Source organism: Mauremys reevesii, linkage group 8 (assembly GCF_016161935.1).
Source record: "Mauremys reevesii isolate NIE-2019 linkage group 8, ASM1616193v1, whole genome shotgun sequence".
NCBI lineage: Eukaryota > Metazoa > Chordata > Testudines > Geoemydidae > Mauremys > Mauremys reevesii.
The window spans coordinates 80,837,390-80,864,746 of NC_052630.1; the positions used below are offsets into that span (position 1 = coordinate 80,837,390).

Genomic DNA, 27,357 nt, shown 5'->3' on the forward strand with positions numbered 1-27,357 from the left:
CGTGAAGTTTAAAGGCAACATTTTACAGAAGCAATATTGTTTGCAACATACAGAACAGTGATTTAAAACATAGCCAGTACTCTCATACCTGTCACTAACTGGCTGACCCCAGGCAAGCACACATGAGCCACAAGACCCCCAGAATGGTGAGTAACTGCAGGGGCAGGGGAAATCAGTGTTCTAGGACACATGGCTCTTGGGGAGAGCCAGCACTGCCAGGGGGGCCTGATAATCATTCCTGTCCCCATGTTTTGAAAAGAATGTGTTCATTATGGAAGATATCTCACTGCTGAGGGTGAGCAGAGAATCAAGGGAGGGTCTTCTCCAAGACTGCGGCTTCCACCCTGGCCCTTATGTGGCTCACCTGTGTGCAGCAATGGTTCTTCTCCGCCCTCCCCCTTCCCCTCCCCATGACGGCACAGTGGCACGGGAAAGTTACCGTTAATGGGGCAAGAAACAAAGCAGCTCTGATGAAGAACCTGCAGCAGCGGATTGCCCAGTATCTCTGAGAGTTTCCTGGAGATCGGAGGCAGATTCCCGTGAAGTGAGGGAGTCAATCAACACCCTGTTCCGCCACTCAGACTAGGCATGTGGTGGTATGCGCAACATACAGACACAAGCCTGCTTTCTGCAACCCTCCTGCCCCCAACAACTCGCTTCAGCGATTCCCCAAATCAAATCCACGTACCAGGGGCCTCCTCTCCTGTTTGCGCTTTACCAACATCCGACAGCTGTGACTGGCTAGCCTCCTCCAGGGTAGAGAAGAGCTCCTGGCTGCATGCATCTCTGACCTCAGAGTCATCCTCTGCCTCTGGGTCCCTCTCCCGCTCCAGATCTTCATCCAAGACTTCCTCCGCCTGGCGGGTCCACTCTCGACTGGCACATGAGCCACCGAAGTATCACAGTGGCCTTCGCAGTGGAGGTGGGGTCGCCACCCAGTATCATGCCCAGCTCTTTATAGAACCAGCAGCTCATGGGCACAGCACCAGAGCGGCGTTTTGCCTCCTGCATCTTGTGGTAGGCGTTCCGCAGCTCCTTCAGTTTGACCCTGCACTGCAGTGTGTCCCGGTCATGTCCGCTTTCTGTCATGCATCGTAAAATCTGTCCATAGGTATCATAATTCCTATTGCTGGAGTGCAGCTGGGACTGGACAGCCTCCTCTTCCCAAATGCTGATGAGGTCCAGCAGCTCGGCATTGCTCCAAGTGGGGGATCGCCTGGTGCATGGAGCAGGCATGGCCACCTGGAAAGATGCCCTGAGACCACTGCACGCATCACCAAGCAAACAGGAAGGGGACTTTCAAAATTCCAAAGAAATTTATGGGGTAGGGATGACGGTTGGTCATCTGAGGGCAGGACAGTAGAGTTCAAACCGATGACCAGAGAGGCAGGAACAGGCATTGTGGGACACCTCCCGGAGGCCAATCGCAGCGCTGTAATTGACCATGGTGTCTGCACTAGCACCACGGTGCTGTACTACTGGCACAGAAAGTTGTACACCTCTTGTCGGGGTGGTTTTTTTACAGCGCTACAACTGCACGGTTTCTGCACACTAAGTGACTCAGCAGTGTGTACACCTCCAGAGTTACAATGCAGAAAGCTGCTTTACTGTGCAGAAACTTGCCAGTGTAGACAGGGCTTAAGTTGGTTATTTAGCTTCTCAATTATCTTGTTCAGGAAGGGGAGGTTAGATAGTGATGAAAATTATTAGATAGGGAGGGGTTGTTTGTTTTATTTTAGCTTTGGTTTGACCACTGCGTGTTTACAGGAAGAAAGACTTTTCAAAGGATGTTGGCTATTGTATTGGCTTATTGGCCAGGGGCTCAGGAGTTCTTCATTGTGTTTTGCCATCCCTGATGGACATGAGTCAGTGTTCTTTGGGGGCTTGGGTTTCCTCTGCCATTTAAGGGACTTCTTGTCCATTGGGAGTCTCTCAAGCAATGACTATTGACATTTTAGTTGAGTTGGCAAACAGCTGCTTTCATAGGTTCAATAGTCAGTTCAGCTGTATGGATATTAAAGAAATGTATGAAGTGCTGTGTCCCCAGTTACTCATCTCACCAATGTTCTAGCTCCCTTACCAGCCTAGAAAGCATGACTCCAGACTTCATTATTGTTGAACTCAACAACAGCAATACTTAGCTCTTCCATAGCACTTTTTATCAGTAGGTCTCAAAGGAGCTCAGTATTGTTACCCCCATTTTACAGATAGGGGAGATTGAGGCACAGAGAGGTGAAGTGACTTGCGCAAGGTTACTCAGCAAGCCAACGGTACAGCCAGAAATAGAACCCAGATCTTCTGAGTCTCAGTCCCATGGTCCATTAGGCTGTACTCCTCTGTATTTCATCTCCTCTACCAGTATAGGTCTCTTTGTGTTAGTATTGAAAATTAAGGTGAACATAAAGACAAGGAAACTAAGGACCTTGATATTGCAATGAAGGATATCTTAAAGGGACTAAATTCTACTTGAACTTACTTCCTATGCAACTCTCTTGATGGTAATGGGTGTATGTGAGGTAAGTCAGAACAAAATGCGATCCCGAGAGTGGGGTTTTCAATCATGCTCTGTCGTGGCCTAAAAGTTTATTAGGGAGAGCTTGTCTTTTATCGTAGCCTAGTAAACGAATCTTAAATTCTAAATGAGAGATTTTTAGTTTTAAAAAATAGTATTGGAACTCACCAGTGGCTGAATACAAGTCAAAAGCTGTTTTCCCTCTTAATGTACAATTTTCCAATTCCATCTCTGAGTGCCTGAAGAGATCAGCTCCCCTGCACTTGGTTTCTTTGTGACGGGAATCTTCCGAAGCTTTGTGTGTGCTCCTGGATGCATATGGTCTAGTATATATGTGGTTTTGTTAACTTACAGTCAAAGCAGCAACTCCTCTCCACCTTGTCCAGCGAATGGGCAGTAAAGCTATTTGCCCTAGGTCTTGTGGGGGCATGGGAAAAATCTTAAAAGTTGCTAAAATTTCTATTTTTTTTCAGGATTTAAAATCTTATTAAAATAAAAATGTAAAGGCCTTACAAATTCTGTTTAGTATCCTGCCTTTTTTTTTTTAAACTGGTCACCCTATGAAAGTTCTTAAAAGTATGGGATGGTAAGAGTGGTTGTACTATCTTTCTTTTAAGTTTATGTTTATAATCTTTTAAATTCCCCTTTTTTTCTGTAGTTGCATCTTTCCATCAAAGTATCTTGAAGCTCTTCTCTGAATACTCCTTTAAGGCAGGCACATAATATGCACCTGGGGAGAGTGTTGTTTAAGTAGCTGGAGCACAGGGAACTGTGAGCCTGGGCTCCTGGAATATGTTCCAGGCCCTGTTACTGACTACCTGTGTGACCTTTGACATGTCTGTGACATTGCACTTCATATGATTTTTATGAAAATGTGCTAATGAGTGTGAGTATAATGTCACTGGAATATGCTTCATGCAAAAGGTCTCTTGTAAGGTATCATTACAAAGCTTATAATCTACTGAGTGTGTTAATTCTATATGTATGCATGTATCATTCTTGTATATGAAACTAGAAATATGAAATATAACTCTGAGGTCCTATTGTAATTATGCAAAGTGTGGGCCATCAATGGTGGTTTGGAATCTTGATGGCCCCCATCAACTAGGACAGTTGGTTGTAAATGGCTCTATTTACTTGCAAGCTTTCCTGTGAGTCAGGCCAGGAAGAATGAAGACTTGGGGTCTCCCAGGACATATGACAATGTCACCTGGTACTGGAATCCATCTTAAACCTGGTGATTTTCCATTTAGAAGGAGGGGTGGGGACCCAAAGAGACAAAAGATTCCTGCCTTGTGACAAAGCTGTGTAAGGGGGTGGAACAGAACAAAAGGGCTGCAGTCATGAGAAATCCCCTAGCTACCACCTGAGCTGGAACAAGGACTGTGCCAGGGGAAAGGATTGGGCCCAGATTAGAAAGGAGTCTAGTCTGTGAAAGAAGCTTATTGGAACATCTCTGAGGATGAGATTTATTTGTATTCAGTTTCTTAATGTATTAGGCTTAGATTTGCGTGTTTTTGTTTTATTTTGCTTGGTAACTTACTTTGTTCTGTCTGTTATTACTTGGAACCACTTAAATCCTACTTTTTATTTTTAATAAAATCACTTTTGCTTATTAATTAACCAGAGTAAGTAATTAACACCTGGGAGAGCAAACAACTGTGCATATCTCTCTATCAGTGTTATAGAGGGCAGACAATTTAAGTTTTACCTTGTATAAGCTTTATGCAGAGTAAAACAGATTTATTTGGGGTTTGGATCCCATTGGGAACTGTGTATTTGGGTGCTGGAGATAGGAGCACTTCTTAAGCCATTTTCAGTTAAGTCTGCAGCTTTGAGGGACATGGTTCAGACCTGGGTCTTTGTTTGCAGCAGACTGGCGTGTCTAGCTCAACAAGACAGGGTTCTGAAATCCCAAGCTGGCAGGGAAAACGGGCTCAGAGGTAGTCTCAGCACATCAGGTGGCAGTCCCAAAGGGGTGTCTGTGACCAAACCTGTCACAATGTCCTTGTAGAGTATAATTATATTCACCTGCCTTGTTGAGGCTTGACTAATTTTGAGATCCTCGAATCAAACTTGTCATGCAAATACAAAGTGTGTATGAAAAGCTGATACTGTGGACCATGAAATTTGTTAATGGGGGGGGGGAAAGCAAATTTGAATGAGTGTGGGCAAAGAAAACATATTTATGGGCATCAGTAATTTTTTGTGAATAGGCTGATGTGAGGATAATTCAGTTAACTGAAAAAGTGTGTGTTTTTATTTTTAAATTTAGTACTGCCAATTAAAGAATGTATCCCTGGGCACACTTGGTTATGAACAAGATGAAGACGATGTGACAGGCTTACAGATCTGTAAACAACAGTACAAGAAAGACACAATGCTTCCTTCCAATGATACGCTGAACATAGATGTTACCATTGAAACAGGTACAGTACTGCTGTAAATTTAAAAAAAAAAAAGTGTTGCCATGGACATTTTATGTATTGTAATGGCAAATCATCAACAGTAAGTTAGTATTCTATTTGTGTGGCAATCATACTTTAACCCACGTCTCCCTTATTTTATTCTTTAATGTCCACCTAGAAATTACTACTTTACAGCATAAGCATTGTAGGTCACCATAGTAAGACTTTTTTTTTCTCTGAAGACTTTTTTCAGCTGTTGACCTTCTGTATGAGAGAAGCTGCTGATCAGAGGCCAGATATTGAGTGTTATTGAATGCTGTCAACCACCATTAACTTCAGCGGGAACATTTAGCACCTTTCAGTATTGGGGGCCCTACGGAAGATGCCTGCACTTTCTCATGGCCCCATTAACTTGAGTGGGGCTCCACACAGATACAGGGAGTTGCCCACAATGAGCAGCTTGCAAGATCAGGACCTATGTCAGTGTCCACCAGTATCCAGTTTCCTCAGTTTTCTCCCTTACTTTATTTGTAAAATAATCATTTCGAATGAAACTTGTAAAAATCTTTTTCCCCCCATCATAGACTGTATTCAGCTAGAGCCACAGATGCTAGCCACTAAGAGGTCTGGTGATTTGAAGATGATAAATTCATCATTTTTCAACTTCGAATTTTATAGGTAAAGTGAGTTTTGAAGACCCATCCATTCATATGAAAATAATGGAATCTATTGTATGCAATTCACTGCATTTATTTTTACTCTTCAGGCTTATACAGGTTGAAATCTCCTTTCAACTTAAAGGCATTGATCTACAAACTGTTCATGCCAGAGAATTGCCTGACTGCTACGCCTTTCAGAATACTGTAAGTGCATTTCAGATGTATACACGTGGAAACAAGTGTTCCAGAGTCCAGCACATTTCCTTCTGGTGTCCTGACTGCAAAATGGAAAAAATTCAGTGGGCACTCTCCATTGACACCCGTGCAAAATGATGTGATTGCTTGGGTGTCAATGGGACAGACCTCTTATAACAACAAGTAACTATTTTCCTCAAACATGGTTCTCCTCTTCAAATTTTTTAAATGTTTTGTTCTTCATGAGAAGTAAAATCATTGATTGCTTTTGCTCTTGCATATTGTTTCAGATGTATATTAATCTATGATGATCGCTTTGGGTATCGGTCTAGTCTTTGCCTCTGCATTTTTGGACAATGTTAATTCTGCTAGTTTTGCTTTCATCAAATGATAAATCTTTACACTTGTGTTTGCAGATTACTTTCAACAACAGAGCCCACAGTGGTAAAGTAAAAATTTATTTTGATAGTGATGCTGATATTCAAGAATGCAAAGACTGGCATATATCTGGATCTAGTAAGTATGGTGCATGTGTGTTCTGCATGGTGAAAATCTGATGGTTTCCAGTAAATCTATATCATTGTTCCACTTCTGAATATATGTGATAACTACAGACAAATATAAATGTAAACTGTGGCTATATTCAGAAATAAATGGCTAACATGTCAACATTTTTAGAAACGTTACTGAAATGCATGGACGCTAGGGCAGCTTTAACCAGTGGATAATACGAGCTACAGCTGGAAATGATGCATAGGAGTACTCCTTGCAGCACACTGTCTAGTGTGTTATCTAATGTGCTTTTTAAATGGTTCAGGCTTGGGGCCTGCCTGTGTATTACCGCCTTTTGCATTACTTTTTCTGACCCCGCTAGTGTTCGCACCATGTCCCAATTCACTCTCTGGTTTCTACTTGTGATATTGGTGTTTGCTCTTTTTGCCCTCTCCAATGTCAGTAACAAAATGTTAGACCCACTTTTATTTAACATCAGTATAGGGAGAAGTAGAAGCCTAATAACCACAGACCAGATCCTCCCATCTAGCTGAGCTTTAAGTCATTTTTATGGGCCATTTATCCTAAGGGTGATCTGAACAAGTCCACAGCTCTAGGAAATAGAGCACCTGGCCTATGACCCAAGATGCTGTTCCTGCATGTGGGCATCACGGGTGTAGGAACACCGAGGCCACCCCCCTGCACTCCGAGGACATTAGTCTGACAGTATAGTGAAAATCCTTAAGGGACGGGTTTATGCTATTTTAGAGATGGATTGCACCATCAGAGTGAGCCTGAGGAACTGTTTCAGAACAGAAGTAAAGAATCATAGGACTGGAAGGGATCTTGAGAGGTCATCTAGTCTAGTCCCCCTGCACTCACGGCAGGACTAAGTATTATCTAGACCATCCCTGACAGCTGTTTGTCTAACCTGCACTTAAAAATCTCCAGTGATGGAGATTCTACAACCTCTCTAGGCAATTTATTCCAGTGCTTAATCACCCTGACAATTAGGAAGTTTTTCCTAATGTACAGCCTAAACCATCCTTGATGCAATTTAAGCCCATTGCTTCTTGTCCTGTCATCAGAGGTTAAGGAGAACAGTTTTTCTCCCTCCGCCTTGGAATGACCTTTTGCATACTTGAACACTGTTATCATGTTCCCTCTGTCTTCTCTTCTCCAGACTAAACAAATCCAGTTTTTTTTCATTCTTCCTTCATAGGTCATGTTTTCTAGACCTTTTAATAATTTTTGTTGCTCTTCTCTGGACTTTTTCCAATTCGGCCATTTCTTTCCTGAAATGTGGTGTCCAGAACTGGACACAGTACTCCATGGAGGCCTAATCAGTGTAGAGTAGAGCGTAAGAATTACTTCGTGTGTCTTGCTTACAACTGTCCTGCTAATACATCCCAGAATGATGTGGGTTTTTTTGTTTTGTTTTGGTTTTTTTTGCAACAGTGTTGCATTGTTGACTCACATTTAGCTTGCAGTCCACTACGAACTCAGTCCCTTTTTGCAGTACTCCTTCCTAGGCAGTCATTTGCCACTTCATACGGGTGCAACTGATTGTTCCTTCATAAGTGGAGTACTGTGCATTTGTGTACTTTAGAACATTTCTCTAGTTTGTCCAAATCATTTTGAACTTTAATCCTATCCTCCAAAGCACTTGTAATCCTTCCCAGCCTGGTATTGTCTGCAAACTTTATAAGTGTACTCTCTCTATGCCATTGTCTAAATTGTTGATGAAGATACTGAAAAGAACTGGACCCAGAACTGATCCGTGCAGGACCCCACTCGATATGCTCTTCTAACTTGATTGTGAACCACTGATGACTACTCTCTGGGAACGGTTTTCCAACCAGTTATGCACCCACCTTTATAGTAGCTCCATTTATGTTGTATTTCCCTAGGTTGTTTATGAGTGGGTCATGCGAGACAGTATCAGAAACCTTACTAAAGTCAAGATATACCACATCTACCAGTTCCCTCCTATCCACAGGGCTTGTTACCCTGTCAAAGAAAGCTATTAGATTTGTTTGACATGATTTGTTTTTTGATACATCCATGCTGACTGTTACTTATCAGAACTATATTTAGAAATATATCAAGTCAAGTAAAGACATTTAAATAAGTATGTGATTCTGTCTTAGATATTTCTAAGGTCTAGGTTGATGGACTTGGGATCTTGTATAAGATTTTTATTCCATCAGTTATTTTTGTCATTTCACTACCTCAGACGAGTAGTTGGGACATGTAGGTTAACCGTTATTAATCTACCCTGTTTGTCCTGCTGTGTCCACATGATGCAATAAGCAATTGGCCCTGCTTGCTGATGTAGTGATCTTGAGACACATGCAGACGCATTGCATAAAAGGGGTTATGCCACCGTCTGTTGCTTCTCTGACAATAACAGACATGTTGGTGACTGCTTACTCATTTTAACCAGTGTGTCGTGTCATGTCACTGGGTTCAGGAAATCTTCTACATAGCAACGTACATATTTTTCAAACAGTCAGTAAACATTACTGTCTTGAGATCCTAAGATCTTGAGAATCTGTTTTTGTTCATATTTTTCTGAAGCTCATCAACTTCCTATCTGGAGAGGTGAAAAGAGTTTAGAGGAGGAAGGCACAGATGTTTGCTAATATCTAGTGGATACCAAGACTTGCAACTTGTGTGCTTTTATTATTAATGTCTAAGCAAATCATTGCTGCCTTCTAATGAAGAAACAGATCTGCTTAACTCCCTTCTGTAAAAGTATCAAGATGATATAAATATCCCTTGCTATAACCTACCTAGTGATGGATTTACCAAGACTCTGTCTGCAAGGGAAATTCAGATTTTTTAAATAGGTTTTGACCATTCTGTTGCTCTGAATGAGCTTAATACATTAAATTTCAAATTCTAGCCTGGTCTTTTAACCAATAATAAATACCCAAACTCAAACACCTATGACACCTTTATTCCTATACTTCAGAATAATTCCTCTTTGACTAGTTGAAGCCTGTTATGTCTTTAAAGACTTTATTAGAACCAGTGAGTGGTCCCTGCTTGTTCTTTTGATGATCCTTACAAATAAAGAATGGCATCCACATTATATTTCTATCATTAAGCTTTTGTCTGATCACTTCATAAAGTGACAATAGTACTGAAGGTTCCACTTCAGAGCGAGATTCAGTATGACAAAATAACATAAACACCTTAATTAATGGTTAAGAAACAGGGCCATCACAATTACTATATAGGGCTCTGGTATAGTTGGTAAAACTTTGTGGGGATCCTGGTTAAGGAACAATGTGTTCTCCTCCTAGCCAAATCTTTGCTATATTTGTGTACCATTATATTGGAACCCAGATGTATGTGTGTGAGTGTGATCACTTCTTACAATGGTGTCTCAATTGGCCACTTTTTGTACTCTACCTGCATATTAAGTAGTTGATCAAAGAACACCGAGTTAAAATATTCCTGCATTATAAATAACTGTCTTGTTTTGCTCTGAACTAATATCTATCTATCTTATTATTTTTATTTTTTTTAACAAAAGCTGTTTAAGATCCTGGATCTACCAGAATACATAGATTTTTTTTTTTTTACAAAATCTATTTTAAATTCTATATATGTGTACAGAAATTGAAAAATCCATCCCTCCTTTGCTTACCTGTAAAGAACTAAGTTCAAAGAGCTGCATATCCCCTTGGATAAGATATAGTTTGTCACTTACTTTTATAAGTGCTGTGTGTGGAATACTGTTTGCTTACCACTAACTGCTACAGCAGCTCTCAGTGGCAACTGGTGAAATGGAGGCTTCTAATTGCAGGTCTTCATTGGTGAAAAGCCTTTTGGTAAACAGTGTCAACGGACCAAATTCTGCCCTTGCTTATGCAACTTCAGTGAAGTCAATAAGATAGCGAGATTTCTCTTGGTCTGTTAGCAGAATTTGGCCTGTACACGAATTATTAATTTCAAATAGTTTAAAAAGAACAAAAAATCATCTCACTTTTGGGGCACAGTCCCACAAACCCTCTGCATGTAATACCCCAGTGATTTGAATTACAGACCTACATGCAGGAGGCGTCTAATGTACTCAGTTTATATTGACTGTATTTTATATACCTTATTTCTATAGTGATATGACAGTATACCAAGTGTTACCAAATTTGTCATCATAAATTTGCAGAGAGCTTTTATTATATAGTTAGTTCTCAAATGCTTATGAAAAGGATTCTGTGCCAGAAGAAATATGTAAAGATCTAACTGTTTCCTATTGTTCTTTCTCCCCCCCCCCCAATAGCAGTTCAGAAAAACACTCAATATATTTTGGTTTTTGATGGATTTGTCATTGTAAGCTGTTTTGCTTCCCTTATACTCTGCACACGATCCATTATTCTTGCTCTGAAATTGCAAAAAGTAAGTATAACCTCATCTGCCTTTTCTCTCTGCTTATGTTTCCATTTGCTTTCCATATTTTAGTTGCACTAAGCAGTGCTATGTTTTGGATTATTAAGGTATATCAAGTGACTCTGTTCTTGGAGAGAGATTTTCCTAGAGTATATTGCATCTGTATTATATCCAACCTGACGTTTAGGAAAGAGCTTAAGTTTACTGTATGCTTGTACAGTACACAATGAAGTCTCAGTCCTGATTGGAGTATCTGCATGATACTGTAATACAGATATGTTCATTTCAGATCCATAGGTTAAAATTCTGGCCCCACTGAAGTCAATGTAGTTTTGCCATTGATTTCACCCCAAATCTTCAAGTCCTTGTTTGTTTGAAGTTGGCAAATCATACACCCTCAAAATCCAAATATGACTAACTTTTTTTCTATAAGGCTAAAAAAGCCAGATACCTAAATGTTCACTGGGTAAATTCCTGAGCGCAAAGGGCCTCATGCTTTTTGTGTCATGTTGTTGCCCCACCCTCCCCGACACACATGTGAGGCACTGATATGTTCCGTACATCAGGGAATCTCTTCCTAAGTGTGTACACGGGAGGGGAGAAGAGAGCACAGGATACATGATATCCAGTTATCTTAATCAACCGTCAAAAGGGTAATGGGACCTAGTTCAGCAAAGGGTTTGTCACACCTTGAGGGATTGAGAGAGCAGTGCTGACCCATCAGTAGGGGGACAGGAGAGAGTCTGCGGATTGGCACGCAGGATGCAGAAAGTGAAGTTAGTAATAATGCAGTAATGATAGCAGTCACCCTTTACAGCAGGGGTAGGCAACCTATAGCACGTGTGCCGAAGACGGCACAAGAGCTGATTTTCAGTGGCACTCACGCTGTCTGGGTCCTGGCCACCGGTCCGGGGGTCTCTGCATTTTAATTTAATTTTAAATGAAGCTTCTTAAACATTTTTAAAACCTTATTTAATTTACATACACCAATAGTTTAGTTATATATAATAGACTTATAGAAAGAGACCTTCTAAAAACATTAAAATGTATTACTGGCACATGAAACCTTAAATCAGAGTGAATAAATGAAGACTCGGCACAGCACTTCCGAAAGGTTGCCGACCCCTGCTTTACAGAGTTGTATATGATTGTTCCATAATTCTTTTCTGTTGATATTGCTAATACTGCTCACACATTATTTCTACAGTATTTGCTAGGGCATATTCTTCCAACAGACCCAACTTAAGTACTCTACTTGAGCAGTACTCAAGCACCTGTATGAGCTTCCTTTTTTCTGGAGAAAAGTAGGTTCTGTAACCAAATCTCTAAATGTTTACTACAGAGATTTGTGAATTTCTTCCTGGAAAAGTACAAACGTCATGTCTGTCATGCTGATCGTCTGGAGTTTATAAATGGATGGTATGTCCTGGTGATTATCAGTGATGTGATGACAATCATTGGATCTATAATGAAAATGGAAATAAAAGCCAAGGTGAGAGTTAACACATCTTAATATTTTCTTCACTCTGTTTAAGCATGCTTTTAATTAGACTAATGCAAGGAAAACCAAAGTTGCGACCAATTAACTCTTTTTGCCACCGATTTGGTTTGGTCTCTCTTCTTCTCTTACCGGTCTTTTGTTGTCTGTTATCACTGGAATATGAGTTTTCTCTCTGTCAGTGGCACCAACTCAGTTCAGTCAAACGCTGGAGGGTCTTCTTACAGCAACAGTTTCAGGAACAGAAGCCAAATGAATGGAATGAACTTCCTGATTCTACTGTAGCAAGAATTTTATGGAGAGGCAAACTGAGACCGGAGAGAGTCTGGGATCAGTTCTTCTCAAGAGATCCTGGGATCTTTTGGGTGAATGCTATTGGAGCCAAACTGGCAGGAAGGCACCTACTGTACGTTATGTTTAAGGCCCTACGAAATTCACAGTTGATTTTTGGTCTTTTTCATGGTCATAGGATTTTTAAAATAGTCAATTTCACAGTGTTAGATATTTGCATCTGAAATTTCACACTGTTGTAATGGTGAGGGTCCCGACCTAAAAGGGAGTCATAGGGGGTTGTGGGATTGTCACCTGTACTTCTGCGATGCCTTCAGAGCTGGACTCCTAGCCAACAGGCACAGAGCTTCCTGCAGCTGGAGGAGGTTCCTGGAGGTGGTCTGCCGCTACAGGGGAAGAGGAAGTCCTGTCCCTCCCCAACCCGACTAGGGCTAGCAGCTGCAGCCAGGCTCACGGTAGAAGCCCCCTTTCCCCTACAATAGCTAGATTTCACTGGGGAGATCAGATTTCATGGTCTGTGACCCAATTTTCATAGCCATCAATTTGGTAGGGTGCTAGTTATGTTGAGTGGCCATCATAGACATACCCCCCCCCCCCCCAAGTGCACAGTACTGACACTGAGCACTTCTTTCAAAAAGTTTTTCTTCTGTAATTCCTATTTCTGTAAAACAGTTTTCAAATTAAAACAAAAACCCATAGTATTTTTCTTACATTATTTACATCCTCAGCGTTAACAGGAAACAAAATGTCTTTTATAATGAATACAAATAGGTCATACTCTTCTAAAAGGACATCCCTATGTAATTTTAAAGAAAGCGAATTTACAAAACGCATATGTATATATTGCATCTGTAAAACTACATTAAAAAATGCAGAAGCTATAATATTTATAAATGGTTTGGGGGGGGGCAAGCTATGCTATCTATAATATAAGTACACAAAAAAGAATCTGTCATTAAATTGTAGAGTCATGGACAAACAAAACTTGCCATATAACATAGGATGGCAATGCAGAACACCCCTAAGTGCAAGACGCAGCAACTTAGGCCATGTAATGGTAAGTACCAAACGGACACAACAGACCTTGATACCAAAGCTGAAGGAAAGAGCTATATGAATGCAGGAGTGGGAGGAAACAGCAGTCACTTGTGTTCTTTAAAAAGTGCTTAATCCAACCACGATGCTATAGTAGCCATAGAATAGAGTCTAGTCAGTAATCTTACACACATGGAATTAAGGCATGTGGAATTTGTTCACGTAGATAAGAGAGACACTTTAAAGCTGCAGTTCAGCAGCCGCCTTCAGATAGGGAGGAAGAAGAAATGGAGAGACCTGGCTCTGCTCCAGGAGAGTCCTAAGCTGAGGCTTGAGGGAAACAGGAAGGGTAAATGTGAGTGGAGGAGATTCTCAAAAGGGTCGCGCTGCTTTTTCAGGGAGAAGGATGGTTCAGCATCTCTCGTTTGGGGTGAGAGAAGTGTTGCTCTTTGAGCAGAGAGTGGGGCTCCAATAGCATTCACCCAAAAGATCCCGGGATCTCTTGAGAAGAACTGATCCCAGTTTGCCTCTCCATAAAATTCTTGCTACAGTAGAATCTGGAAGCTCATTCCATTCCATCTCATTTATTTGGCTTCTGTTCCTGAAACTGTTGCTGTAAATGGCATTTTTTTTTTTTTGCAGTCACATCTACAGGTCCGGATCATGGCCTGCATGTGATAGGAACTGTACGTGCACCACGCGCATAATAAAAAGGTGGCTCCTGCCCGAGAGGGCTTAGCTAATGAATGCTGCCCATAATTCTTTCCTTTAAAAACTAATGGTAACACACTGCCCAGATTGTGCCCTGAAGAAGAAAATCAAGAAACATTCAACAAACAGGAGTCTCCTCTAAACTGTCCCCAAGCAGCAGCTTGTGGGAATGGGAACTTCACTTTCTTAATGGACTGTTAAATCTACAAGTATAGCAGTGTCTGTCGCCACACACTGGTCAATCTGACTTGGTTACAATAAATATGGTTTTATGTTCCCAGCAGTTTTTTTTTTCCCCAGAGCCCAACCATATTTCGACAAAATTTGTGTAATCGTGTGTGTGTGTGTGTGTGTGTGTGTCAGGGCATTCTGGAAAAACGTGGGCCAATAGATCATGCCTCCCACACTCTAGAATGTCCTATTGCACAAGTAGCTGGGAGGAGTAAGCATTGGCCAGATCAGTTACTCAGGCACAGTAAGGCAAATACAGCAGAATAAGTTTCACAAACTTGCTACCAACATGTGTCAGCCTCAGCTTGAAGAAAGGGCAATGAGCTACTAGCTGTTGTGATTATGAACAGTATTAACCAAGTGTGTGGCCAGAAAGCCCATGAGAGTTGACCATGCCAGCAGCTGGTTACACATTCTGTTTAAGGTTGTAGTATAAACAGGGCCTTAGTCATGAAGTCTCCCTGTTATTAGTTGTGAACCAATGCTTAAGTAGTGAATGAAAATTAGTTTGCCATATTATTAAAAATGGGAAACAATGAACTTCCTTGAGAACTTAATTTTGAAACTGTCTATTGTAACCAAAGTGAAATCCACACAGCGCTTACAGGCTTCATGCAAATTTCTTTATATCATTGTGCACCTTTGCCTATCTCCACAATACCACTGCCTCTCTGTATAAGGCACCTCTCCCGAGCAACCATATTGGCTTGGTGTTATGTGGCGATGTCCGTTTGGCACTAGAATTCAGTTGAAGCCACTGAAATTTTAAAATCTGACCTAAAAAATTTCCATGTACCATCCTTTTACCTGCATAGTCTTAAACTGCGATACCTATCAACAGGTGTTACTTCACTCACTGCTTTTTTTTTTTTTTTTGCATTCCTCAGAACCTCACAAGTTATGATGTTTGCAGCATCTTACTTGGAACATCGACTTTGTTTGTTTGGGTTGGAGTCATCAGATACTTAGGATATTTCCAGACATACAATGTAAGCCTACAATCAAATATTCAGTAGTTGAAACTTATTTTAGTTCTGTTGTTTTTATTCTAATTTCTTTAATGTGTATATTGTCCTCTTTCTCCTCCTCTCCCCTGATCTTTTGCAGGTGCTCATTTTAACAATGCAAGCATCATTGCCCAAAGTTCTAAGATTTTGTTGTTGTGCTGGGATGATATATCTTGGCTATACATTCTGTGGCTGGATTGTATTAGGGCCTTATCATGAAAAGGTATGTAAGGTCTTCTAAATGTGCATATATAATCATTCCATACTCAGAGTAAGTGCTATCATTTAGGGGAGGAAATTCCTGCTTCTTAAGTTTAAAACATAACTCAGCCTTCGTTATGAAGCCATAACAACAGCTTTAAGTTTTATATGTTAAACTCTCACTGCCTTTCCAAACGCTACACTGAGGATTTTCAGAAATTCCCCTACTATTGTTCTAGTGCTGGTGTCGCTCCAGCTCTGCTGTCAATGGTGGGTGCTCTAACACTGATACTTTTCACCTCTATGTTGCCTCAGCAGGGTTTTGTATTACTCATAGCTTTCTCCAAACCTTCCCCTCTGGGTGAAACTTGGCACAGTTGATCTTGACCCAAATGTAGGGTGATTTGGAAAGTTTTTAATCCAAATCATTTGTATTTTTTTTTCTTATTCAATGTAGATGCAAAATATTACATATACAGTAAAAAAGTATTCCAAACCAAATTTTTGTGCCTGCATAACTCAAAAATATGGGAAGCTAAAGGCTTTAGCATGTTTTAGAAAGCCCTCTCAAAGGAAAGAACAACAGTTCAAGTTTAGAGAAGAGAGACTGCTGTTATGAACATTTAGAATTTGCATAGTTACTAATGCTCATTAGTAATAAGATACATTTATTTATCCTTTGCCCTTAATGCATTTTAATTGATGACCAAATACTTCCTAAAAATTTCCAGAATTTTCTGCAGAAATCCCGTAATACCCTACACATCCCTCAGATTATACCCTGGGGACCTGTCCCTTTTAGCTGACACGTTGTAAATATCACTTTTACCCGAACTGTCAAGTAGCAGGCATCTAATGAGCTGAGTGAGTGAAAGAATAGTCAATGAGATGGTTGACTGTGTTGTCAAAACTTGGTCTTGTATGATTTTCTTGTCATTAAATGTTATGGCTCAGCTCATTTTGTTTAAGGCTAGCAACTTGCCCCATATCTCACTAGATGGCAGTATTGTACTGCATAGAACAGCCTATTCTAGGCACTTGCTTTACCATGTGTTTTTTGTGGCAGCTGACTGGCTGCACGCTCAGTCTGCTGTACAGAATTGAAAGGAGGATATTCTCATTCTGTTCTGAATGCTCCAAACTGCAGCCTAAAGTAGGAGTGACTTGATTCTTGTACATACTAACTAACCAAGAGGGCCACTGCAAGCTTTGTGCACAAAATCCCTTAATGCTATCTAGTGGTTGTACTAGTTTGATGTCCCACCAACTTGACACTCCCAGAAGCAGCACTCCCTGCTTGTCAGTGAAATTTGCTGTCTCCTCAAGTGTAGTGCAAAGGTAGGACATGAAGGCAAGCAACTTCATGTGAAGCAGTGAGTAGTAGAAGATTATTTTTAAAATAAGGGAGGATTGATAAGTGGTAAAGAAGTAAGAGAAACAGGACAGTCCTCCCACATGTCATCTTGAATCAGCTACAGACCTTGCCACTTGGAATCGGGTGGGGAAAAGTACTCTAGATTCCCTCTTAATTTTTTTCATGACGAGTTTCAAAATCCCAAGGGTTACGCTTATATTTCCACCCAGCCTCTCTCAGGCCTCATGTAGTAGAGAATCTCTGCTAATCAGAGAAGAGCTGGATTCTGCTCTTTCCATGTGACAAGTACAAGGAGTGACAGTGAGCAAGGTGAAGCCTTCCTAGCTGTTTCTTTTGCTAGATGGCTCACTGAGCGGCCCTGTCAGCTCAGAATCAAGAGACCTGAATTTGGATCTCTAGATGGCACTTGTGGACCACTCCATGTTCTAAAATCACCCTTTCCTAATGGCCCTTAGAGCACATTTGTATTACTCCTTCCCCACACTTCATAGAATACATAATCATAGATATGTAGGACTGGAAGAGACCTCAAGAGGTTATCTAGTCTTCCTCCTGCCCCCACTGCGCAGAGGCAGGACCAGATATACTTAGATCATTCCTGGCACATGTTTGTCTAACTTGTTCTTAAAAACCTCCAGTGACCAGGATTTCACAATCTCCCTAGATAACTTGTTCAAGTGATTAACTATCCTTCATAGTTAGAAAGATTTTTCCTAATATCCAACCTAAATATCCCCTGCTGCAAACTAACCAGATTATTTCTTGTCTTACCTTCGGTGGACCTGGAGAACAATTGCTCACTGTATAACAACATTTTATATATTTGAAGACAGTTACGTCCCTTCAGCCTTCTTTTTTCTATACTAAACACGCTCAATTCTTTCAACCATTGCTCAGAGGTCATTTAATTGGGAATTGCCCATATATAGCATTTGATCTTCTTTGAAGACATGTTTGACATGGCATCAGCCAGCTACTCTGAATGCCTGACATAAATGCTATTTACTTTGGGTTTCTGGACTATCCAGCATTCTTTTTGGACCCAGAAAATGTAAAACTGTGGGGAGGTTTTGAGAGTAAGTAGAGTTGGTTAAGGCAAAGTGAAAAGGCAAAATAGGAGATTGCCTAGTGGTGCTTGATATAAGGCCTGAACCTGCTCGTACTGTCCCTTGGTCTTTAGCTATTGCTGTGGAGGGCTGTTGGCACCCAACCTTCTGAATAAAATCTTTAAAATTTGCCATACCTATTTTTCTTGCTGCTATATTGGGATTTAGAAAACCTTTTATTGTTCAAATGTACCTGATCATTTGCAAGATAACCTCCAACCCCTTCACCAAATAACGGAATGAGAAAATATAGCTGGAAAATATTATTTCAAATCTCAGTATTTTTGTTAAAGAAAAGTATAGTCTATAATTTCGCCACAGAAAGGCTTTCGCCACAGAACTGTAGTGGCTTTACTTGTGTCCTATTTCCCCCAAGTGCAGAAAAAATTAAACAGATGCTTACCAATGTGCTGCTGGAAGGGGATTTTAAATTTTTTTATTGAAAGAATAATAAGAGACTGGGGGATCAGAAGATCTGGATTCTGTTCCCAGCTCTGTCACCTACTCATTGTGTGACCTTGGTCACTTAATCTCTCTGTGCCTTAATTTTCTTATCTCTAAATTGGGGATACTTTCCTACATGCATAAAGCAATTTGAGACCCTCTAATGAAAGTGTTAAACATTAGTGGTGGTTGTTTGTTAGATGCTTTAACCCCTTGGCACCTTTCCTACAACTGATGCCAATACAAAACACTCAGGTACATAGGGAAAAGGAATTATCTCTGCCTCCCAAGCCAAATGATCATGCCAGTCTTAAATGTATGAAATACGCAAAAGAGAGAGATTGTGGTTGTGAGAGGTTTTTATGGGGGGTAGAGGGGCGCAGGAGAGTAGTGGCTCTGTGTTTTTTTAAAAAAAATGGTGGGAAAACTGTTAGTGAAAACATCTGTCTTTATCTCCTTTAACCTGATTGTATGTGGTGTTCAGATTCTAATGTTAGTCTCTTTCAATATTGTCTAGTTTGAAGATCTGAACACAGTTGCTGAATGTCTGTTTTCTTTGGTCAATGGTGATGACATGTTTGCAACATTTGCTCAAATCCAGCAGAAGAGCACCTTGGTGTGGCTGTTCAGTCGATTATATCTGTATTCCTTCATTAGTCTATTTATATACATGATCCTCAGCCTTTTTATTGCACTCATTACAGACTCTTACGACACCATAAAGGTAAATCATTTTGTCTTTAGCAGAATTTTTTCTTCTAATCAATTATTTAGCATTCTTTCATGTTAGTTAAACCATAAAGGTGGACAAATGGAAGTTCTCTTGAGATGTTGACTGATTATGATGTATGGTAAAGATATTCAAAGCTTTTAGCTTAAGATCTGGTAAAAAATGGAAGAGAGGATTTCCCTTAAGTGATTTCCACCCAGGCATTAGTTTGGAAAACTTATGTAAGGTATCACACCTCCCTCCCCCTGACCCCCAATTTCCCCCAATTTATTCTACTGGCTGTATTACATTTGGGTCAGAATAGTGACTTGAGTGGGAAGTGGGGAGATATATTAAGCTTAAAATCACTGAATGCAGTTGCTTACAGCTAGAGAATTCTTTCATGGAGTGCAAGAGTGTAACTGCAGTATCAAAAAATCTTTCTGAGGCTGGGGGAGAGTGATGTTTGAAAGATGTCTGTTAACACTGCTGGGGGAGAAGGAGCCAAGGGGGTAACCCATTCAGTTAAAATTGCTTAGCAGTACAGATTTGAATACCTCTGCTCCCTGTGCTTCACAGAAATTACTGGCTCAATAATTAGTAGGGTGCGTGGTATGAAAGAGACCCACTGAGTCTAGTACTAATGAACTGCTAGCTAGAATCATTTCATCCAGTTCTGGTGAAAAATGGAGTGGAATTAAAAACATCCCCTTCTCTAGATCTCTTCCCTGCATTCTTGCCCCCCATCAGTATTTTCTTTACATTTCTAGTCACTTATATTTCTCCATACTTAAGTCCTGGTGGTTAGAGTGACCAGTGAGAAGGCTGCATCCAGTAACTGGCCTTTGGCTGTTGTCTTTGTTTTAGTTCTTGTAAATACGTGTGCAGCATACTGGCAGTATGTGGACCACAACTTCCTAGGACTCTGCAAATGTCTCTGTATAGGTTTGCAGTAATTTTGTTGATATTCAAAGTGAGATGGGAGCACTTCTGTTTTTCTCTCTCTCCTCTGGCCTCTAATCATCTCATGTGGATCCAATGTTTTAAAGGAGAAGCCGCTCTGTATTCAAAGATTCCAAGGCCAGAAGGGACCATTGTGATCATCTAGTCTGACTGCTTATCTAACACAGGCCATGGAACTTCCCCAAAATTCCCAGAGAAGAATCGGTTGATTTTTCTGTTTTATATAGCACTTCCTCTGAATGAAGAGGTTGACTAAACTTCTAAGTGGCTGCCGTCTATCTCTGCTTCAAAGCTGTTGGTCTTTAGAGCTTGGGATTTTTAATTTATGGAGAACTCACTTATTTATGGTGAATGTGTAGGAGAAAAAAATCAACATAAAAACAGTGAAATAGAACCGCACAGGTATGAACTGGATGGTTATGCAAGTAACATGCGAAAAGGAATAACTGAATAGTGTCTTTTTTCAATATATGTTTCTTTTAGCTCATTCTTCTGTTCCCACGGCCACACTCTCCTGGCCTTGCTTTGTTTGCTGTAGTAGTGACAGTTTGATTCATCTATTAATCTAGATGTTAGAGCTGATAAAAGTGTGGGAGAGCAGTGTAGAATGGAGACAGGTTTAGAGCAATGACACAAGGAATGATTTCTCATGCACTGTAAATGAGGTGTCCTGTTTTTCAGAAATACCAGCAAAACGGCTTTCCAGTAACAGATCTTCATGAATTCCTTAAAGAATGCAGTAGCACAGACTATAGCAAAGAACCACAGGCTTCCATGCCTTTCATCTGCTGTTGTAGGAGGTCAGTATGGCAGTGCGATTCCATGAGCTATGTAATTCTCATAAGTACCCATGAGGTTAGCTGTCTGTTGGAAAGTATGGGTTTCACTATGGTAGGCACGCCCAGAAATCTAACTATAGCATATTCAGACTCTTAAATATATTTATCCCTTTCTGTTGTATTTAGCATTAGAAAATAGCTAATTTGTTAAAGGGAGAGGGCAGGGAAAGATACCTTTTTGAGTTTGGCTGTCATATTTGTAAAGCCCTCGGAGACCTACAGTTGAAAAAAAAGATTTTATATATGTGTGTGTGTATATATATGTGTGTGTGTGTGTGTGTATATATATATATGTGTGTGTGTGTGTATAAAGAGAGAGCATCATTAATATTTCTAAAGGAATGAGTTGTGCTGATCAGATCACGGAAGCACAGAGCACTGAAAACTGTTAGGAGCAAAGCTAGGCTCCAAGACCATCTTGACTTCCAGGTAGGAGATCTGTTGGCAGGTAGCAGTAGAAGGGAGCAAGAGAGAACTTGTTCTTTCATTTTAAGTAACCCATCCCTCATCCCAAACCTTGAGATTTGTCTGATTAAACTATTCCCAGCAATCTCCCCTCTAGTTGTAATGGGAGCATTTCCCTGAGAACCTTGGTCATTTCCACTGAGCTGCCTGGAAGTGCCCATCATTATGAGCAGGGCCTGTATTTGGACCATGTGGATGGGACTGGAAGGCATTTCATCTGGTTCAGACCCCTGTAGGGGTTAAGGGGCCAGTAGCAGGCTGTCATGTTCTTTCTACTGGTGGGAAGAAGAGGAGTAGGGACCATTCGTCCTATAGTACCAAGATCACTCCCACCTCTTAATCCCTGCTAAAGTGGTAGGTAGATGGCTGTGGATTGCTGCCTGCTGGCATTGACAACTGTAGCAAGGCCCTGGTGGCAATGGAATTGAGGTTTATGCATAGCAGGGTTGGAGGCAGATGGAGCCTGAGGGAGTGATGTCATGTGAGGAGTGTAGCAGAACTGGGTAATCAACTGACCCGAACTAGTGTGGCAAATCTTGTGTTCCTAAATGATCTATAACAATGGATCTTACACAGTAAGGTTCTTGTGAACCACAGCTTTCTGCTTTTGATGTGCCCCGGCTGAGGCTGAAGTGTCTTTTAGACACTTGAGAGAAACTGCTGGCTTGAGGGGGGAGAATAGCTGCTGTGGACACTTCAAAGGTAGGAGGTACAGTGAACTTAATTGCAGCTATTTTCTAAGGCTGCAAGCAGACTTATAGATCTTTTTCTCCTTAACTGACTTCACTGAAAGAAGGAAACAAGTTCAGCTTCCACAGCAGGGGACCTGCATCTGGCTTGAAACCTGGAACTTCTTTTGGGCTCAGGGACTTGGGTTCCTTGGCTTCCCAGCATTTCCAGTGCACTTGTTTGCTATTGGTTAACAGAAACTAGTCAGAGCTTGACGTTGAGGCACTGAAGTAGGAAATTACAAAACACAGCAGGGAACGAGGGGGATTATCTCCTGCCCCGGAGGTAGGGAGCAAGGCATGTTGCTGCATTTACCAGGATAGGCAGGCTTGAGTACTGCTGCCCAGTGAAAAGCATATTTTCTTAAACTACATGCCGCCACATGTCTTTAGTTGAGCATGTCAGTCAGGGGAGCCCTAAATGGTATAACAAGTTCTGGCTGGTGGATCTGTTGTCTCAGTTGTGTGGCTTAGTCATTTTTACCTCTTTCTGTCTTCCTGAACATCCATCTGGCTGATAGATGAAAAAATAAGTTGCTTTGACTTCAGTCTAATCAGAGATTGCTAGTGACCATGGTAAATTACAGGAACCTAATTGATTTAATGATTACTTAGCATATTAGGTTTTCTTGCAAAAGGTCAATCCATAAAAAACCCGTTTGCTTTTTCTGAGAGCATAATTAAAGGCAAGGGGTATAGGTAGATCCTTCTTAATTATCTGAGATATATAGGAAATTCAGCATAGTTAACTTTAAATATACCAAGGATTTTATGTTGTCCTTATTAAGTACAAAATTTAAAAATACCAACTTTTTTTTCTCTGACCTCTTTTTACAGACGAGGAAGTGATGACAACTTGATACTTATTAACTGACAACCTACTGCTGAAAGTCACTGCTCAAGAATGTTCAGAAAGAACAAACTGTTGTGGAAAAACAACCCCCCAAATTTCAAGAAGATCTGTCATTTGGGGCTATTTCCTTGTAAACATTATGACCCTATTTAATTAGGTAGTTTGGGGAGGCGAGCAGGGCAAAAAGCTGCTAATGGCTGGTGTCCACTGACTGACCATGTTGGAAACTCAAGAGCTACCTTTATTTGGACTAGAATTATGAAGAACTGATGACGATTCCCACTCTGTGTTCTACTGTCTTAGTCCTGAACCTGAGAGACGCTGTCTGTGGGAGCTCAGCACCTTCTTCAGATCAGGCCCCAAACTAACCATCTGATTCTTAAATATTTATATTAAGGAACATATTTAAAAAGAATTAAACACACTTGTTTTTAAGTAGAATGTTGAATATTGCAATTATTGGTAAGGAGTGTTTCAGGTCATTCATTTAAAGTGATGTATTGGAAATGGAGATTGTAATTCCTATTTGCTATAAAACATGATTCAGTTGCTTGAAATAAATTTTGTGTAATGCAGAGCTGCACAAAAATACAAAATAATTGATGTCTTCGTGTGCATTAAATTGATTTAAAACTGTTAAGCCATTTATATATCACTAAGCTTACTTACCAGATCTTGTACGAAACAAAAGCAATTTGTAGTTGCTCACTTCCTTTTGTCTTCTGTCTTACTCCATTATATCAAAAATCTTCAGTGTGTATGATAGGCACATAGTATATTCTTTTGGGCACTTCATCACATTATTTATTGGTAAAAAAGTCACATATGGTGTGAATGGAAGCTTTAACCACAGATATCACACAAGAGAGAACTTTTTAATGAAAACCCAGCTAAGTTCTGCCTGGTTTACCCTTCAGGTTTGACATGGTAGTTCCATACTGAATAAATCCCTTTTAAAAGTACATTACTTGGGGCACTGACTTACTGATGTTTCTGTTCCAATCACATGTTGAAAGAAGGAGAATATATAGTGGCAGATTCAAAGATGGTTTATACAGGCCAAGATTTTTCAAGTGGTTAGTGATTTTGTGTTTATATGAGTGCCCAACCTGAGACACCTTAAAGCAGCCTGATTTTTCTGAGGGGAGTGTTCTCAGCACTTTCTGCAAATCAGGTTTCTTAAGGTGTTTCAAGTTTGGTACCCAAAAATTGAGGCATTCAGAATCACTACTTACTTCTGAAAATCTTGGCTGTAACAGCTGTCCCTGGATGAGATGGATTACTGCTTCAAGCATCTTGATTAATCTGAGCAAGCATACACTGCCTAATGGCAAAGGTGGTTAGTCACCAGTTAGGAAGACAGTATGTTCTGATGATCAGAGCAACAAACTGGGACTTGGGTTTTCTGCATTCTGTTCTTGGCTCTGCTATTGAGCTTAGGTCCTCTTTCCCAGTGGGAAGGAAAGTGCTTACATCTGATGTAATGGGAGTATTGAGACCTGCAAAAGCATTTGTAAAACATTCTTTGACCGCCTTGGATAAAAGCTGCTATAAAAAATGAAATGTTTTATAGGCAATGGGCACTTTACTATGAAGCTGTCTCCCCCCAGTTAGACATACCATCCTCTTTGCATTAAAAAGGTTTGTTACTAAAATAGCTTCATAAAGAAGTGCTAAAATCAGTATTCAGTGTATGGAACTTCTAGTTACTGTTAAAGTTCTCAAAAACAATGTTTATCCATATTTTGTTTGATTATAACTCAGGTCTTGGTGAGAGCCTTTAAATATGGTCTAGTGAGTTAAGAGGAAATTTTGGCTGTGATTTATTTACAAATAGTTGTCAGACGATGGGTGAAACTCTGCTGAGACTGTTAAATGATGAATACATTAATTCTGGAGCTGGGCAGCCTAGACACCATATTTTCCAACAGAAGCACCTTGATTAAATAATCCCTGAAAATATGTGTTCCTTTGTACAAAGATGTTGTTACTGCAGGATGTGTTGCCAAAAAATCAAACCAAACCTGGTTATTTTTTTTGGTGTGTGTTTGAATTACTGGTAACTTGCACAGCACTTTATGAACATACCACGTGAGGTGGTACAGGAAAAATTCTGTGCTCAGTTATGCAGTGTAACTGGAGTGAACTCCCTTGATGTCAGTGGAGTTGCACTGGATTTACTCCTGTAAACTGGATTTGAGCTACTGCCCCTCCTAGAAATAGCTTACAATCTAATGTTGGTAGAAAGTGAATGGTAGCCGTGATGGTCTGAACCCAGGTCCTAACCGACGGATGCTCTCACGGCAAACCCACTACGGGAGTTCGGAAAATAGATTGATTTATTAACTTTACTCCTCACTCTGCAAAGCACCTTATGGAAATGGTGACTATGGAATAAGCTACATAAAGCTAAGTTCTGTTCCTCCTAAACTGTAGGCTGGCACTCTGATCACAGCCCCGAAAGAATTCCTCTCACGCTGTGGGAGCTGACCCTGTTGCTACAGCATTTGCAGCTGGACCTGCCACTGAGCTATATTATCCATAAGTGCTGTGGATGCTGAGCATCCCTGGGCTCTTGGTTGTGGGGAGGAAGGAGAGAGAGAGAGAGGCAAGGAAGGTTTGAAAATGAGCATAACCAAAATCCTGAATGCTTTGCTGGCCTCTTCCCTATAGGCTCTTATACCATGCTCATCACCATAGAACAGAGAACTCCATTGCACCCGGCCCCTTTTCGATGATAAAAAATTACTACGTGGCCCCAGGAAGGGGGGCCTAAGCCTGCCTCCACCCTGCCGTTCTGGGCAGGGGGGCCAAAGCCCAAGCCCAAGGGCTTCAGCCCCAAGTGGGAGGCCTGTAACCTGAGCCCCACCACCCCGGGCCGAAGCCCTGCTGCCCGGGGCTGAAGCCCTTGGGCTTCAGCAAGTCTAACACCAGCCCTGGCGACCCCATTAGAACTGGGTTGCAACCCACTTTGGAGTCCTGACCCACAGTTTGAGAACCACTGCCATAGAATGAGGGCATTGCAGTAGAGCAGTAAGTAACATGCCAAATGTCTGTCATGTGATGGTGGTGGTGGTTGGTGGTTTTCTCATCCTTTCCCAATGGGGAGCAGAATGTGTGGTGGAGTTTTTTGTTTTGGTAGGTTTTTAAATATATATGTTGCTATGAATTTGTTAGAGAAGGCAAGGTCAAATTATATACAACTTTCTAATATGTCTTCGGCATTTAAAGACTGAATTTAAAAAAAAATGATCCATTTGTTGTGCTACTGATGACAGTTGTTGCCATATAAAGTGGGTGAAATGATCCTAATATGTGATAGTTCTGGCCTCCAAGCCCCATCTTATCACGCCTGCTACTTATCTGCCTGTGATCCTCAACTCATCTGCCACAACAGACCCTTCTCATACTCCTGACTCTAGACCTTTTCCCACCATGCTCCTGATACTTGGATTGCCCTGGATGATTGACTGCCTTCTGTGCAGCTCTTGTAAGTACAGAAATATACAAACAAAGGTGGGTTTTTTGGCTCTGTCATGCTGGACTAGGGAGACACGTAGGTTGGTTCTGGACATATTCTTGCCTTTGAGAGATAAATTATCCAAATTAATAGTATTTCATACCTTACTTTTAAAGTGTCCTGAAAAGGAACAAAAAAACCTGGGCTTGTGCCTGATTGCTAACAGTCTTAAGGCATCAAGAAGTAGCAAAAGGGTGAGTTTCTAAAAAATAAATACCTTTTTTCTGCTTGCTTTTTATATTAGAAATTCAGATCCTGTCTTTGGCAGACTCTGATGGCTACAACAGTAGTGCAAGAGTTGCAGCACAAGAGCCACGAGAGTGTAAACTAAACTATTTGGTGGGGGAAGGGATTATTAGCCATACCGTGTCAAACTTCATTTTAACACCTATTTGCCATGAGTAGCACATTAAATATAGGAAGCGTTACACTTGCAGCCCTTCAATGACAGTGTTCAGAGCCCTCAATAAACATTGTTTCCACCTTCCAGTGATCTGCCAGCAAAGACCAGACTTCACATTCCTGAGTTTAAGGTAAGAGAGCCACACAGAATCATAATTTTGTTGTTTCGTTACTGGGCCTTCTTTATACATCAGAAAGAACCAACCGCCACAAGACCAATATTTAAAGCAGTCCTTTACTCTGTGTGTGTGTGTGTGTGTGTGTGTGTGTTACACCACCACCATTAATTGCAGGACAGTAGCCCTCACGATAATC

The 27,357-nt window shown here is 40.8% G+C and overlaps 1 protein-coding gene across 1 annotated transcript in view; it reads left to right on the top strand.

Annotated features, from left to right (window-relative positions):
- Positions 1–23,729, top strand: part of MCOLN2 (mucolipin TRP cation channel 2) — a 40,877-nt gene extending 17,148 nt beyond the window's left edge. The window contains exons 4-14 of the mRNA XM_039485798.1: positions 4,788–4,941; positions 5,505–5,598; positions 5,687–5,783; positions 6,191–6,290; positions 10,558–10,673; positions 12,007–12,156; positions 15,318–15,419; positions 15,538–15,660; positions 19,081–19,287; positions 20,917–21,035; positions 23,105–23,729. Of these exons, the coding sequence (XP_039341732.1) occupies positions 4,788–4,941; positions 5,505–5,598; positions 5,687–5,783; positions 6,191–6,290; positions 10,558–10,673; positions 12,007–12,156; positions 15,318–15,419; positions 15,538–15,660; positions 19,081–19,287; positions 20,917–21,035; positions 23,105–23,141 (1,299 nt within the window). The 3' untranslated portion in view covers positions 23,142–23,729. The remainder of the gene's footprint in view (positions 1–4,787; positions 4,942–5,504; positions 5,599–5,686; positions 5,784–6,190; positions 6,291–10,557; positions 10,674–12,006; positions 12,157–15,317; positions 15,420–15,537; positions 15,661–19,080; positions 19,288–20,916; positions 21,036–23,104) is intronic.
- Positions 23,730–27,357: the final 3,628 nt, after the last annotated feature.